Source organism: Helianthus annuus, chromosome 16, assembly GCF_002127325.2.
Source record: "Helianthus annuus cultivar XRQ/B chromosome 16, HanXRQr2.0-SUNRISE, whole genome shotgun sequence".
Classification (NCBI taxonomy): domain Eukaryota; kingdom Viridiplantae; phylum Streptophyta; class Magnoliopsida; order Asterales; family Asteraceae; genus Helianthus; species Helianthus annuus.
Genome location: NC_035448.2, coordinates 166,700,819 through 166,717,717, shown reverse-complemented (window position 1 = coordinate 166,717,717; position 16,899 = coordinate 166,700,819). Strand labels below are relative to the sequence as shown.

Genomic DNA, 16,899 nt, shown 5'->3' with positions numbered 1-16,899 from the left:
TAAGAAGGATTTATAGAGTGACAAGTGTCCAATAACTTAAAACTAAACCCACTACATCACCACCAAAAACCTAAACACCCACCCCCACCCCACCCCACCCCACCACCACCCAAAAACCTAACCCCCCCCCCACCCAAAACCTAAACCCCCCCACCCCCCCCCCCCCCCCCGGCAAAAAAAAAAAAAAAAAAAAAAAAACTATACCTCACCAAAAAACCTAACCCTTCCACCCCCAAAAAACCTAAAAAAAACCTAACCCCCCCCCACTCCCCCACCCCCTAAAAACCTAACCCCCCACCCCCCAAAAACCTAAAAAAAAATCTAAAAAAAACTAAACACCCACCCCCACCACCATCCTAAAACCTAAACCCCCACCCCCTCGGCAATTTTTTTTTTTTTTTTTTTTTGGGTGGGTGATGTGTGTGTGTGTGTGTGTGGGGGGGGGGGGGTTAGGTTTTTGGTGGTGGTGGATGTTTAAATGTTTTTATTTATTTATTTTTTTTTTGTAGTGGGTTTTTTTGTGTAATGGGTTTTTTAAGTTATTGGACACTTATCACTCTATAAATCCTTCTTACACTTCTTATAATTAGGATCATTTGTATTTGATCCTAATCCCCTCATTACATACATTTAAACCCTATCATATTCATGTTACAAGAGATTGTTGGAACTTGGAACAGTGAATAATGTTGGTCTGTTACTCAGAACCTATATTCTATATATCCTAATCAGCTATTCTACAAAATCCAATAAAAAACGCTGACGAGTCACGATTCACGAACATTACAAAATAAAAGGGCCTTTGAAAAGATTGGGTCAAGATTAAAGTTGGACTTAGCTTGTTTGAGTTTATCAATCCGGCCCAACTATAAGCCCAAAACAGTGTCTAGGTTATGCAGTCCACCATATAAACTGTTCCTACAGTCAAAACCTAGGGTTTTCGTTGCTTCTAATCTCAAGAATCCCGTCTCACCCGATTTCAGCAACCTTCACGACATGGTACATACACTCTTTGTTCTTATTGTACATGTTTGTTGATGAATTGCTTGAATTAATTGTTGTTATTGTACGTGTTTGTTGACGAATTGCTTGAATTATATGTGCTTGTAGACTTGTAGGGTTTTTTTTTTCTGCTAATATGATCGGGTTGTCTGATTTTGAACCATAGACAAATCATTGGTGTTGTGAAGGTATAAAAAAGAAAACATTTAGGTAGTGAATGTAATGGAATTGGAATTGGATTTTAAAGAGTTCCTTTGAAATCCTATGATGTGTTTGGTTGGTATAACTATCAATGGAATTGGAATGTAAAGACCTTGATACAATCAAGATCTGATAGTGTGCTATATGATTGTTCTGAAACTTAGTTTCATAGTTTAAAATGTGTGGATAGAGTATATAGGAAGAGAGGGAAATGAACAATGTTCATGGCCTGGGGTTCATTTCATATCATGTTATGTGTTTCTGTATGCTGAACCTGTAAGTGTTTATGTTCTGCGCATGTCCTTTTGCTTCTATTTCCTCTAGGCTTTCTTATGTTTTATTGCTTATAGTATTTTGTTATGCTCAAGTATTGATAAGGTTGTTTTCTTTTACACAGACTAAGAGAACCAAGAAGGCTGGCATTGTCGGGAAATATGGTATGAGATATAAATATGCTTGCTTTGTCATTTCATAGTCAATAAGCATTAAACTTGAAAGGAAAACTTTGCTTCAAACTCAACATAATTTTCATCATAATAACTGTGTTGATCTATTATTTTCTTTGATTTGACTAATCTATGTTTATGATTGTTCATATTCAAAATTAAAGCTTGATAAAAATTCTCACTTCTGAAGAACATTTTGTGTATTGTGATATTTGAAATTTCTAATATCTGTCCGACTTGCAGGCACACGTTATGGTGCCAGTTTGAGGAAGCAGATCAAGAAGATGGAGGTCAGCCAGCACAGCAAATTTTTCTGTGAATTTTGCGGGAAGGTACATTTTTTCGTGTGTGTAAATGTGACGTAGCGCACAATGAACTATAATTAAAACTCTTATTCTTGGCCTATCTTTGCAGTACGCTGTGAAAAGGAAGGCTGTCGGAATCTGGGGCTGCAAAGATTGTGGCAAAGTGAAAGCAGGCGGTGCTTATACATTGAAGTAATTAAAATCTTGTTTCTTTATTATATTGCCATATTTATTTCAGAATTACAACACTAACTTATGTTTTTGTTTTTTTGCAGCACCGCTAGTGCAGTTACTGTCAGGAGTACCATCCGTAGGCTGAGGGAGCAGACCGAGAGTTAGATTTGGTCTTTTTTGATCTATTGTAATTCTCAATTCTCTTATCATATTTCTGAAGGTTTTTTATCTTTATTTAATGTTAAACTAGATTGCAAATGACATTTTTCAAGCAAGGTTTGAACTTCAAATGCCATGTCTCTGCTTACATCATTTAGACCCAACATATATTTGATCTTGATTTCATATCAGACATGCAACACTAGCTTGGTTTCAAACATTAACTAAGTGCTATTGCTAATCTAAGTAACTAAACTTCTATATACCCATGAGTGATGTCATCAAATAACTAGCTTTCAAAATCTGTCACAAGCTAGGCTGTTGGAAACAGTTATGAAGTTTTTGACAGTTGCTCTTGTCAGGTAGGTGTTTTTGTACTGCCTTCACTGCAGCTACTCTAGCAGCATTAGCTGACCTGTTGGCAGCTGCCACTGCCCTGTTAACTCTTTCGTCCACTTTGGTTACATCATACGCCCTTTCTGCTGCCCTCCGGGCTTCCTAAAACATTAGGACAATAGTTAACTTCCATTAGTTTGTAAATCATATTTGATGTAAAGAAGTATCCAGATGTTTTGACTAAAAATGTAAACGAGCAGAGCCACTCGAGCCTAAATTGAAGCACGTTTAATAAACGTATACAAGTTTCATATACAGATCTTGACTAGGCTCATGAGCTCAACAAGTCTATTGTTGACTTGTTTACATCTCTAGTTTTGACCCGAACTTATTTTAACCAATCCGGCTGCCGAATTACCTGGATTGCATTCAGATATTTTGACTAAAAATGTAAACGAGCAGAGCCACCCGAGCCTAAACTGAAGCACGTTTGATAAACGTATACAGGTTTCATATACAAAGTTCTTGACTAGGCTCATGAGCTCAACAAGTTTATTGTTGACTTGTTTACACCTCTAGTTTTGACCCGAACTTATTTTAACCAATCCGGCTGCCGAATTACCTGGATTGCATTCAGAACTCGGGAATGATAGACCCCAACAGGCGACACCGGTTGTGTTGCACAATGAGAACTCGGTATATCAAGAACCCCATTATGCCAATGGCCGGAATGCGTTTCACCGTTCTTGAAAGTGTACATTCCAAGCCCTTGCCGTCTTCCTTCATGCCAAGATCCTTCATATCTATGTCCGTTCGCAAAACTATACACGCCAAAACCATGCAGCTTATCAGCAAAATATTCTCCAGCATATGTATCCCCATTCCTGCAAACAAACATCCATTACAATTTACACATACTCTTCAAGATCAAGAATGAAAAAATCACCACACTACAAGTCTACAATTACAAAGACCAAACTTGTTACCTGAAATGATAATGTCCAAGACCATGTTTACCACCCTGTTTGAACTCTCCAACATACCTACTTCCATCTTCACAAGTATGCACTCCACACCCGTGACTCTGCCCGTTTAACCATTCACCCGCGTAAACATCTCCAGTGTAGAACCTATACACCCCAAACCCATGTCTCAACCCGACCCGATACTGCCCCCGATACCTACTCCCCCTGGCCCACGTCTCCACCCCGTAACCATCGTACTTCCCATCAACCCAATCACCCTCATACCTCCCACTCATACAATAGTAATAAACCCCACACCCGGAACACCTTCCCTTATGAAACTCACCCTCATACACATCCCCATTGTTATATGTCTGCACCCAACACCCTGAATCATACCCATAATCCATTTTCGCTCTCGACCCTATCGACCACAGCACCGGCAATGCTGACCTGGAGAACGGAACATTCTCCGAAAACGTCAGCTTGATCGGGAACGATCTAGCGAAAAACAAACGAATCGAAGGGAGGCGAGGAAGTGCGAGATTAAGCGACAACAACAACGCAGCTGAGAACGCGAGTGCGGATAAAAAATCAAGAACCAACGATCGACTAGGATTCGATACTACGAAGTAAAAAACCGGAACAGACAGTAACAGAATCAACCGGAGGTGAGTTCGCAGTCGCCTGAGGCGACTGAGGCGGTTAACCCAGTAGATTAATGTAAATTTCGGGTTGCAAAACCTAAAGCGGTTAGAATTAACTGTTTTCGACGTAAATGGGTTGTTACAAACAGAATTTGTTTGGGAGAAAACAGAGCGTTTGTGAGGAGTTGATCTAGCAACTGAATCGTGATCATCATCGATGACAATTTGATGTTCATGAAAATGATCAAGTGACTGAATTGTTAGTAAAGATGAAGAAGAAGAGAGTGACGAAGATGAAGAACAAGTTGATTTGAAAAGAGAGAGATTTTGAGGGGATTGGTGAGGAATTGTGGGTGTGGGGTTGAAATCGGAAGAGATTCCGGTGCTATCTGTTCCGATTTGAATGTCTGATTTCTTTTGATGCATTTACAGACATGGGATTAGAACGAATTGAGTGGAAATGTTGTTGTAAAGAGTTGCATGAGTTTTTGAAGAAGATGAGAAAGAGGGAGGGTTGAGTCTTGAATCTGAAGTAAATGAGAAGCAGTGTGGAGGAGTCTTCGTGGCTGTTTCTTTTCTATTTATAGAGGAAGCAATTTTGTTTAAAATAATATTTTTTTAAATGAATTTGAAGTTTTAAAAAGAGTAAATTACAAGTTTTGTCCTTTATGTTTACATCAAATTTTAGGCGCTGTCCTTTAGCGCAAAAGTTGACAAGCGGTGTCCTTTACCTTTCAAAATCTTGCACGTTTTGTCCTTTAGGCCAAACCTAGTTAGATTTTTTTGGTTAAATCTAGTCATGTGCAAGGCACATGAGGGTACTATTGTAATTTCACCATTCAAGTGGCTATTGTGTAAGTAATATATAGATTGGGACTATTTTGTAAAAATAAAAAAGATATTAAATTATAACCTCAGCACTCTCTCTCTCTTAACTTTCTATCCCTCTTTTTCTCTCTCTCTAACACAAGCCACAACCTCTGCACATCGTCCAGACCACCACCACCCCTCTCTGCCATCGTCCAGACCACCACCACCTCTCTCTACCACCGTCAGCGATCCAAACCTTATGCGAGCCCTCCGTCTCGCTGGCCCTCCGTCTCGCTGGACCTCTCCAAACCCCAGCAAGCCCTCCGTCTCGCTGGCCTCATCGACGCCGGCAACCAGTTGTCCGGCGGCTCCTCTACTCTGGTTCAAGTTGGCGGCCTTTCCAATGTACGTCTCCTTCAGGGCTTAAACAATTTGGAAATTGGGCTTATTGGTATACCACAGGTAACAACGTATAGGGTGTTAATGGGCTAAAACCGGTTTATGATCAATGTGGTGGTTGGATCTAAGGCGGTGGTGGGTTTGGATCTGAGACAATGGCATGTTATGATGCTGTATGTGATGGTCGGTGGTGGGTGTTTGGTTAGGCCAATCCTTCAACATTTCTAATCCCGTTTGCAGGTGTACGAACTTCATTACAAATCAACAACCATTGATGCATACGAATTCTTCAATCGATTCGACGAAGGAATAACCGAAGAACGGAAGAACAGAAGAACAGAGTCAGGGACTCTCTCACTCGAAGAACAAAGATCGCTTGAGAGGCTTCTTCATTTTGAGACGCGGCTACGCCGCCGGGCCCGGATTCTATTAGAGGGGCTTGACTATTCACCGACAGAGGAGGATCTCCGGCATGTGGTGGATACCTTCTTATTAGACCGGGAAATCGGTAACTACGCGGATTTTATGTTCGAGTTTATCAGGGCGGACTCCCCTCTTTTTATGGAATTGAAAGCTCTTTGAAATTGAAAGCTATTTTAAATTATTTTGTTTCATTTTTACATAATAGCCTCTTGATATAATTTATCTTACACAATAGTCCCTTGAATGGTGAAATTACAGTAGTACCCTCATGTGCCTTGCACATGACTAGATTTAACAAAAAAATCTAACTGGGTTTGGCCTAAAGGACAAAACGTGCAAGATTTTGAAAGGTAAAGGACACCGCCTGTCAACTTTTGTGCTAAAGGACAGCGCCTGAAATTTGATGTAAACATAAAGGACAAAACTTGTAATTTACTCTTTTAAAAATTTATCATCCACATTTGAAGACTTGGTGCGTTTCAGCGTTTGGTTTGTTTCGCGAAATGTAACATGAGTTAATAATTATATTAAAAAGTAATAAAATGTAAATCCTTATCTAAAAATCAAATGAAGAAGTTGGACATTTATTTATATTTATATTCTATTAATTTGAAATATTTGTGTGCATAGATGGTTGTAAGTTGTGTTTAAATTGTTGTACCTTAATCAAATATAGGTTGTAAGTTGTGCTTAAGTGGTTGTACCATAATCAAATAATAATGGTTTCATTACCTTACCAAATTCAATTTGTTTTGTAAGCATGTATGGTTGTAAATTATGCTTAACTGGTTGTACCCTAATCAAATAATGAGTTCATTATCTTACCATATTCAATCGTTTTAATCCATTCAAAGTTGTGTTGTTTTATTTGTAAATTATTATTATTTATAATAATCTAATTAGTTTAGTCAAAATCTTGTATAAATATAATTTGCAACATATTGATGCAATGGTTGTTGTAATGTATGTGTTATGGTTTGTATAGTGGTAGTGATATATATTATATATAGATTACGATGAACCTGTCAAACGAGAAAAATATGACGCAGTTCATCATAACGCGCGAGTGCTAGATCAACTTAGTTATTTTATTCTATGTTTTACGTTTCAGTTTAATTTCTTTGCATTAACACCACAACTTCAGTGTCGGTGGTCGCTGACAGTAGTGTGGCATTAGTGCTCGCCCCCGCCGCAACACGGGGGGTGCTTAATACTAGTTAAAAACATTTTTTTGGATATGTCTAAGTAATTTTGGATAATTACGTCTTAAGTTTGCTAAATTTGATTTATCGTATGATGCTTGTTGTAGACTTCTTGTGTCTTGAATTTTTTATTAATCATTTTTTTGAATGGTAACGGTTGCTTCTACTCTATTACTCCAATAATCCTAATTCAATCACCCTTGCCCAGATTTGTACTTGGACCTCACCTCTAAGACCATGTGTAGTTGCAAAGGAATTGGATGTTTTTTGCCCCATAATGCCTAACCACGCCTACCACACCGCCCCCTAGGCGTTTTCTTTCAAAAAGTAGCTTGGGCGTTTCATTTAAAATGCCTGTTGATCAAAAAGTTAATTGAATGGGCCAATAAGAAATTAGAAAATAGAAATGGCTAATGACTGAATGGGGCTTAGGGCAGTGGGGGTGGTCCGTGGTGGGCCATTCTCCACGCGTGGAACAAACAAAAAGTCCACCGCCACATAATAGTTCAACGCATGATGGTTTGTACATGATGGGTTTCCATGATTTTTTTCACGCGTGAAAAATGGATGGATGTGAGGGGGTGTAGGGGTTTATTGTTAGGTGTTGTGAGTGATGACCATTGCCACTAAAAAAGGTTGTGAGTGATGGAAAAATGGTTGATGATATGGCGGAACTTGATTGGGTGTTGTGAGTGATGAGTGAGTGATGAGTGATGACCACCCCCACCCTCCTTATGGGGCATTATACCACTACACCCCTTTTTCACTTCACATTCCATAATGACTCATATGCCACATGTCAATTCATTCCCAAGGGTGGGCATTTATTTCACTCACCACTACACATGGTCAAAGAGGCATATGCGTCAACCAAGTTGGCTAACCCCACATTCATGGTTGTATTTGACTAGTTATGTCTGATGTTAAAGGGTAATGGTTCTTTTTTTTTATTTCAAGTTTAATGTTCGTTTGTGTTTGTTTGCGTTTGTTTGTGTTCGTGACCAGTGTTCGCGTACAATTGAAATTCCTTAGTAAACGAACACGAAATAAACATTTGTTCGACATTTGTTCGCGAACAGTTCACGAACAATTGCATTTCCTTAATGAACGAACGCAAACATGACCTTATTCGTGTTAATTCGATTCATTTAGAGTCCTAGTTAAAAGCATTAATGGTGAGTTTGGTTCATAGGAATTCAATAGAATTTAAAGGAATTGGAATCTGAATTTCATCAAGATGTTTGGTTCACGTAATTTGTTGGAATCGGAATCTCGATTCCAATCTTCATGTGTTTGGTTGACAATGGAATTTGAATTGGAATTGAGCATGAATTCCTTCGCTCATCAGCTTCCTTCCCCCTGTGATTCTTCTCATCCCTGCGTTCAGGAATATCCCTCATCGATTTTCTCAATCGCCTCCCTCCTCAATCACACAATCGACTTCATTTAATTGAATTTTGATTCTTCAAGGCACCGATTATGGTATCTTCTTCAACTTAGCTGGATTAAACCTTACCCATGGGTAGGATTTTTCATATGATTACGAATAAATTGTTTTCGTCCAATTATCTATTATGAAAAAATCATATGGTACCTCTCTTAGACTATTCGTAGTGGAGGGGTATATTACGCCAAAGGGTCACATGGCGACCCATGGCGCCTTGAAACACCAATATTGTCGGCGTTATATGCGGCCCAAGGCTCTTCCTCGTGAAAAATATCACGTCGTGATGTTATGTGTGACAACCCTCACTAAACCAGGTATCCGTACAGTTAAATTAATCTTAATTACGTGCTTAATGACTGTGCTCAATTACAACTGATGACGTAAACTGCTTTCTGACTTCTGTAACGTACATACATATGCATCACATTTCATACTGTCACTCCATTCATGACATACAAACTTTAGTGACAAACATGATGTCCAAAGCACAGTTAGCACAGTTAAGCGGATAACTCAGGAATATACTGACAGTGCCAGTACATAGATAAACAGTGTTTTGAGACCCAGTATGGGCCAGGGACAAAGTACTACACTAGTATGGGTGTAGGGAAGTGAGGACCATAAGACCGTGTCACTAGGTGATAGTTTGAGTGCCGGAAAGTGCCTAAAACTCATTCTAAGTATAAAATTCTGCATTCTCAGCAAAAATTCAGCTTTTAACATACTCGTATTGTGCAGAGAATTGACTAAATGGTCCTGAATGTTTTCCTAAGTGTTGGGAATTAATCGTGTTACAAAAAGATGCATAAAAGACACTATACAGTACAATTTAACACTTTAACAGAACGATACTTAACCGAACAACCGGACACTACACGGGACACCAAAATTTTGTCAGAAACATTATTTTATTATTTTTAACTAATTATGTTCTCCAAATATCCCCCCCCTCACTAATTTTCGGCTCACATAGGGGACCCACCCTTAATCATCACAAAATCCCTTATTAAATATTTCTCTTAATTTTGATTGGGAGGTGATCTTGCCAAGAAATCATCATGATGGTATATAGGTTGGGCTAGAGATTAACCACATCATTTCATCTTCACTACAAGCTCACTCCACCATTTCCTTCACTCTCTCTCTCCCTCTCGGTTGCATATAACCGCCACCACCACCATCACTTCAACATTCACTCATCTATTCCATTTTCAAGTTCAAATCAAGTGATAGAAGAAGTCTTGTGAAGCTTGAAGCTTGGAGGTCTTGAAGGAGCATCACACCTTGCATCCTCACGCCATTTTCATCACCATTCTTTGTTCACAAGTTCATCCCTAGCCTTCGTGCTAGTTGTAAGTCTTCGATTTAACTTTTGGTCACTTCTACGTTGATTATTCGAAAGATTGTAGTTGATGTTTAACACAAGAACATAAAAAGAAAATGAACTAAGAATATGAACATAAGTCTACATGAAGATGAAAGAGTAAATTGCCATTTTAGTCCCTGAGTTTTGTCAAAGTTTGCCATTTTAGTCCAAATAGTTTTTTTTTTTTTTTGCCTCTGGGTCACTGACTTTTCCCTTTTGTTGCCATTTTGATCACATACACTAACTCCATCCAAAAACTCCATCTTTAACCAGGGGTATTTTGGGGATTTTCATTTTAAATGTTTTCAATTGCCATTTTGATCCAATTCCAAAAAATCAAAAAAATTTCAAAAAATCAAAAAAATTCCAAAAAATTCTAAAAAATAATAAAAATTCTAAAAAATCATAAAAATTCAAAAAAATACAAAAAATCCGTTTCGGCGCGAACCGTTTCAAACCCGAACCGTTTCGAGCTGAACCGTTTCGACGCGAACCATTTCGACCCGTACCGCTTCGACCCGTACCGTTTCGACCCGAACCGTTTCGAGCTGAGCCGTTTCGACGCGAACCGTTTCGAGCCGTACCGTTTCGAGCTGAACCGTTTCGACGCGAACCGTTTCGAGCCGAACCGTTTCGAGCCGAACTGTTTCGAGCTGAACCGTTTCGAGCCGAACCGTTTCGAGCTGAACCGTTTCGAACCGAACCGTTTCTAGCTGAACCGTTTCGAACCGAACCGTTTCGAGTTGAACCGTTTCAACGCGAACCGTTTCAACCCGTACCGTTTCGAGCCGAACCGTTTCGAGCCGAACCGTATCGAGCTCGAGCCGTTTCGACGCGAAACGGTTCGGGTCGAAACGGTACGGGTCGAAACGGTTCACCTCGAAACGGTTCGGTTCGAAACGGTTCAGCTAGAAACGGTTCGGTTCGAAACGGTTCCGCTCGAAACGGTTCCACTCGAAACGGTTCAGCTCGAAACGGTTCGCGTTGAAACGGTTCAGCTCGAAACGGTTCGGGTCGAAACGGTACGGGTCGAAACGGTTCGCGTCGAAACGGTTTAGCTCGAAACGGTTCGGGTTCGAAACAGTTCGCGCCGAAATGGATTTTTTGTATTTTTTTTTAGAATTTTATTATTTTTTAGAATTTTTTGGAATTTTTTTGTTTTTTTGGAATTTTTTTGATTTTTTGGAATTGGATTAAAATGGCAATTGAAAACATTTAAAATGAAAATCCCCAAAATACCCCTGGTTAAAGATGGAGTTTTTAGATGGAGTTAGTGTATGTGATCAAAATGGCAACAAAAGGGAAAAGTCAGGGACCCAGAGGCAAAAAAAAACTATTTGGACTAAAATGGCAAATTTGGACAAAACTCAAGGACTAAAATGGCAATTTACTCAAGATGAAATCTGGTTGGATTAAGTTTGGTTAAAGCATGCATGTTGTTTGATCGTTGATTTTTTGATAAACCCGTTGTTAGAACAATTGTTGATGCGTTTTAGTAACATTTACACCATAAAAAGCATGCTGATTAGCATTTTCAGCCAACCTCAACTGGCTGTAACTGGATCATTATAAATCGAAAAACTGATTTTCTTCAGCCTAAATTATGTATTTTCGAAAAATGGACCAAATTGTAACATTTCGTATTTTCAAACTTTCCATTTTTGGAAAGTCTACTTGTACTTTCTACCTTTGTAAGTTGTACCTTTGTTGTACTTGATTCAAATTCCAAAATTGTACTCGAGACTTGAAATCATAATGAAATTGCATGATTTTATCCATATTTTGTGTTTGAATACTATGAATCATTGAAACTATGAAACTATGTTAAACACGTTGAAACTATGTTAACACGTTGAAACTATGTTAAACACGTAAAAACAGAGGAATTCCATCTTAATTTCGACTCTTTAATTCATCGTTGCCAAGAGATTACCCTAAACCGTACAAAATTGGGAATTTATACGCTGATTCGGTAAAAATATTGAAGTTTGGGTTAAATTTGATTATTATATTATTTTATTATTATTTTAAATGAATAAAATAACAATTTAAATTAAATAAATAATTATTTCTGAATTTTTATTGATGTTTTAAGCATTTTCGTTAAATAACCTAACCTGGTTAGCTTTTACTAAAGGGCAGCACTAACTGAGTTGGAAAACTCAGTTAGTGGCTAACCCAGTTAGTTAAAACTAACTTATACCAAAAAAAAAAAAAGGATTAAATCCCAAGGATGTGAGCGAACCGGGTTTCGAACCCGCGACCAACAACAACTCAAACAGCGCACAAACCAACTGGTCTACACCAGAACATGTGTTTATCTTGGATCTGTTTTGCATTTAACCAGTCATTAATTGCGTAATTTAAATCTAAAGAAACCGCCAAACCTTTCATCTTCTCCGGCTATTGATTTTCGACCGGACTTTTGCGACCTTCCATTGTTCGTAACTGGCATCTCCATCCCCTATATAGGCAACCTAACCTTCTTGATCTTTCCTTCTCATTTTCGACCATAACCGAAACCGAAGTAAACCACGAACCGAACTCGGTTCGTTGTCGTTCACGCCGCCGGAAGACCACCACCCGCCGTCGCCGGAAACCTGCAAAAGACCGCCGACCATCGCCATCCTTGTCCGGTAACGTATTCCGACCTATATGTTCGTTTCCGATTTACGTATCGATACTATTATACAACTGTTAATATTATTATTATTATTATTATTATTATTATTATTATTATTATTATTATATAATTCAGTATTATAAGATATAAATACATAAAATCAGGTTTATATATTATAAATATTAATATATAATACTGAAAATTTTTATAAAAAAATCAAATATATCTATTTAGAAAACAAATATACTAATATAATTATTACTAAACATATTTAATTATTTTAAATCTGAAATATTTATTTAAAATCAGAAATTTAATAAAACAGATTTATTTATTAAAATAATCAGATTTATAATTATTATCTATTTATTAAAACATATTTATTATTTCGGAATTTTATTTAAATATTTCAGTTTTATAAAATCAAATTTATTAAAAATCAGTTTTTATTTATTTATTTATTTCAGAATTTATTTCTGAAATTTAATAAAATCAGATTTTATTTATTTATTTATTTCAGAATTTATTTCTGAAATTTAATAAAATAAGATTTTATTTATTTTTTTCGGAATTTATTTCTGAAATTTAATAAAATCAGATTTTATCTATTTATTTATTTCAGAATTTACAAATCAGAATTATTATTTAATAATATTTAGAAATCATATTTTTGTATATTTTTTATCAGAATTTTATTTCAGAATTATATTTTAAAATCAGGTTATTTATTTATTTTCAGGATCTATAAATCAGAATTATTTATGTATTTCAGAATTATTATCATAAAAATCAGATATATTGTTTTTATTAATTCAGAATATTTATTTTAAATGTTGTTTAAATTATAAATTAATTCTGAATTACTATTTAATTATTATTTGATCATATTTATTAATTTCAGGATTTATATTCTTTAAATCAGAATTATTGTTTATTTAATAAAAATCTAGAAATTTTATTTATTTTATTTTCAGATTTATTTATTTGTTTCATAAACTAGAAACTTTATAAATAAGTTATTTGTTTATAAGATTATTAACTAATGTTGTGGTAATTATTTTAGATTGTTAAAATAATTATTTATCTATTTAAATTCCTATTTATTTTATTGTTCCAACACTTTAGGAATTTTGTATTATTTATGTCTTATTATCTAAATTATTCTATAAATTCCCAAATAATTAATCAAATCCTCAAATTAATAGGGTAATTCTCTTGTGCACGATCTTCTTGGAAAATCCCTGATTCTATTATCTTTTTCCAATATACGCAACGCAACCTAAGGTGAGTATACTTGACCCATTTTCTTTTTACACGTTTGGGTGTAGTATGCATTTCCTTATCAAAAACACAATGATAAACACTTTCATTGCACAATCTATCCATACTATTGTGAAACTACTTGATCATTGATTATCTATGTTGTGCTGATGTTAACATCTATGGCTATATGTTCATTAACTTTGCAAGCCTCCCCTATCAATGGCAGCGCTGTAGGTTGTAACGCCCCTCCCGTATATACGGGTATTGCTAGGTTCTTTTAACTCTATCACCACCCTTTCGAGGGTTAGGCTATGTTAATTGCGTTAAACTATGGTTTGGACATGTGGATTTCATCGTTACGAGTATAACAGCTAATTAATATCAGTTGTTCACATGGAATAGATTTGATAAACTATTTAACTCTATTATGCTATATTCAAACCTGTATACTCGCCAGCAATTATTTGTTGATTGTATTTTAAATGCATACTGCAGGCTGAGGATTCAAGAAAACAAGAAAAGGCTAGGATGGCTTAGAAACCCATCAACTATTTAAATTTACAATCTATGTTATGTACTTTTTCATTTCCATGTATTGTATGAAACTTATGAATATCAATGAAATAAACTTTAATTATTGTCACAACTAGTGTTATGATGTCTTTGAACAGTTTGTACGTCTCATCTCGATGTTTCCGCCATCGGTTGGGGTGTGACAGATTGGTATCAGAGCCATAACTATAGGGAATTAGGATTGCCTTGCTTACCTAGTCTATAGTTTAAGAGCTTTCTCATTTACTTGCTGTTAAAGACATTATCCTTGCTTTCTTCTTTGCTTCTCTCTATTCTTTTGGACTTCTAATATACAAGCCTTTCCTAAGGCTAACACAATACACACTTGGAAGCTTTGAAGACACTCTTATAACACAATCGAAATGATTCATCAAGATAGGGGTGATTCCCACACTTGGTGATGATTTTCACTCAGCTATACTTTGATTTTGCACGAAATCTACCCTCAAGTTAGGAGTGATATCCAAATCTTGATGGGAGTTTTCCATTTCCTAATCTAGTGGACCCTCATCTTTGGATGGGTACTAACCACGTTAGGGTACGATGTTATCAAGTTAGAGGTGAAACTCGCATCTTGTTAACTAGTCCCATTCCTTGATTTTCGATCTCGCCAAAGTTTCGATTTACCCAATCGATTAAGGACGTGTAGTAACTGGAAGGACAAACATCGTTAGTCGCTCCTCGATGAGAATGTTTGTCTATTAGGCCAAAGCACGTTTCCTTAATTCGAAAAGGACTTCGATTCACTTTGGAATAGTCTATGTTACGTTCCGTGACACTCCATATTTATTGATAAAATCTCTTTTTATGCTATCTCAATTATCATGTGATTTATATTTGAGCGTTATCTTCAATTCAAATTTGGGAACACGAAGCACGTTATTATCGCAATCCAAAACAATTAATAACTACTCTCTTTCGTGAACAAACTAAATTTATATTGCTTTCATTATTCTATGTGAAACATCATTCTATGTGTAATACTATGTTAAACTATGTGAAACTATTTGGTGATCCATGTGAGAAACTATGTGCTATGTGATGCATACATGAAGTCAATTTTCCTAAACAAAAACATTATGATTAAAAGTCTCATCCATTTCTTGTTTTGAATTTCTAGATGTCATCATCTCGTCAGTACTCTCACTCTCCCAGAAAATCCAAGTTCCTTTTTATCAGATGTACACTTTATTATCTTCGATCTTTTATGATGAAACTCTTCCTTGTCAATTTTGAACCATTTTTAGGATTTCACTTTTGCGCATACATCATACGATTATACATCATTAGCATGCATAATTTCACTTAATTTTAATTACACTTTCGTAACAACGAGTGAAGACATATCATCGAGATAGGAGTGATTTCCTTACCTTGACGATTAACTTCGCTTCTTTTCTCATCTTACAACGACCTCACCAACGGATTTGGGGTGATTCCCTTACCTAGGTGATCGTTACCAATACTTTCTTTAATAGATTATATTGCGTAAACACGATCATGTTTATACCTAAATCATTTATCATGTATTTCAAAATGCTTCAGTTATTTAGACGTATCTCCTATTCTATAATCTATTTTCACATCGCTCGCATACACAAAAATTTTCAATGTTACCAAAAACGCGTATTCCTCGATTTCAAAAATTTCACAAAATACTACTGTCACCCTAATCAGTTTAATAAATCTATTGCCCACAAAATTTCGTATTCCACGTAATTACTAAAACGCACTCATCTCGCATCACTATACTAAAGAATTCTAAATTTCCAATTGAGAATCAAACCAACTTTTCATACAGAATATTACAAATATTATCCGATCAGTTATCAAAACTCTTTTCAAGATCAACAAAAACATTTTATTAAGGACACCTTTCACGATCACCAGGTTCATATACCAAAATTCCTTTTCCTAAGGTTAAACCTTTTCACTAGAATCTGTAAACTTCGAAGTTAGTAATACAAAAAAAAAAACTTCTTAAAACGATGCAAACTTTTTAATTCGAAGAACTTTTCAAAACCTCGCTTGATACGTTAATTAAATTCAAAACACGTGGGCAAGGAAACTTTATAAGGACGACAAATTTTCAGCTATGAAAATTTTTTTTTTTTAAAACCATAATAGCACTTCCATTCTTTTACAAAGTATCCTTTCGCATAATCAAAAGATGTTTTCCTTTATATTCTCTTTACAATTCACAAACTAGATTCTACATTCCTGACAACTCAATCTAATTTAACTTCACGTTTTGCACAGACAACTATATATGTATATCATTTTACACGTTTTAGTCAATATCTCACAACAATCTCACGCGTGTCACTCGTTCTCTTTTTCCTTTCATATTCAAAACTTTAAACCTTTTATGCGCATAAACTCATGTATTTTAATTTTATATTATAAACAAAATCATTAATCCCTACGTCCATACTTATACATTTTATGCTTTCACTTATGTTCACACTTACGCATTTATGTTATACTCACGATTCAAAACTCATACGTTTTACGTTTATACACACACTCACAATTATACATTTACGTGATACTTAAAT

At 36.0% G+C, this 16,899-nt stretch overlaps 2 protein-coding genes across 2 annotated transcripts; one reads left to right on the top strand and one right to left on the bottom strand.

The window, feature by feature from the left end:
• Nucleotides 1-853: 853 nt before the first annotated feature.
• On the top strand, nucleotides 854-2,440 carry LOC110915896 (60S ribosomal protein L37a). Its single transcript, XM_022160641.1, has 5 exons — nucleotides 854-999; nucleotides 1,601-1,640; nucleotides 1,893-1,981; nucleotides 2,064-2,146; nucleotides 2,230-2,440. The coding sequence occupies exons 1-5, from the start codon at nucleotides 997-999 to the stop codon at nucleotides 2,291-2,293; spliced, it is 279 nt and encodes a 92-aa protein (XP_022016333.1). The 5' UTR covers nucleotides 854-996; the 3' UTR covers nucleotides 2,294-2,440.
• Nucleotides 2,392-4,797, bottom strand: LOC110915895. Its single transcript, XM_022160639.2, has 3 exons — nucleotides 3,610-4,797; nucleotides 3,246-3,507; nucleotides 2,392-2,785 (listed from the first exon to the last, which is right to left on the bottom strand). The coding sequence occupies exons 1-3, from the start codon at nucleotides 4,659-4,661 to the stop codon at nucleotides 2,594-2,596; spliced, it is 1,506 nt and encodes a 501-aa protein (XP_022016331.1). The 5' UTR covers nucleotides 4,662-4,797; the 3' UTR covers nucleotides 2,392-2,593.
• Nucleotides 4,798-16,899: the final 12,102 nt, after the last annotated feature.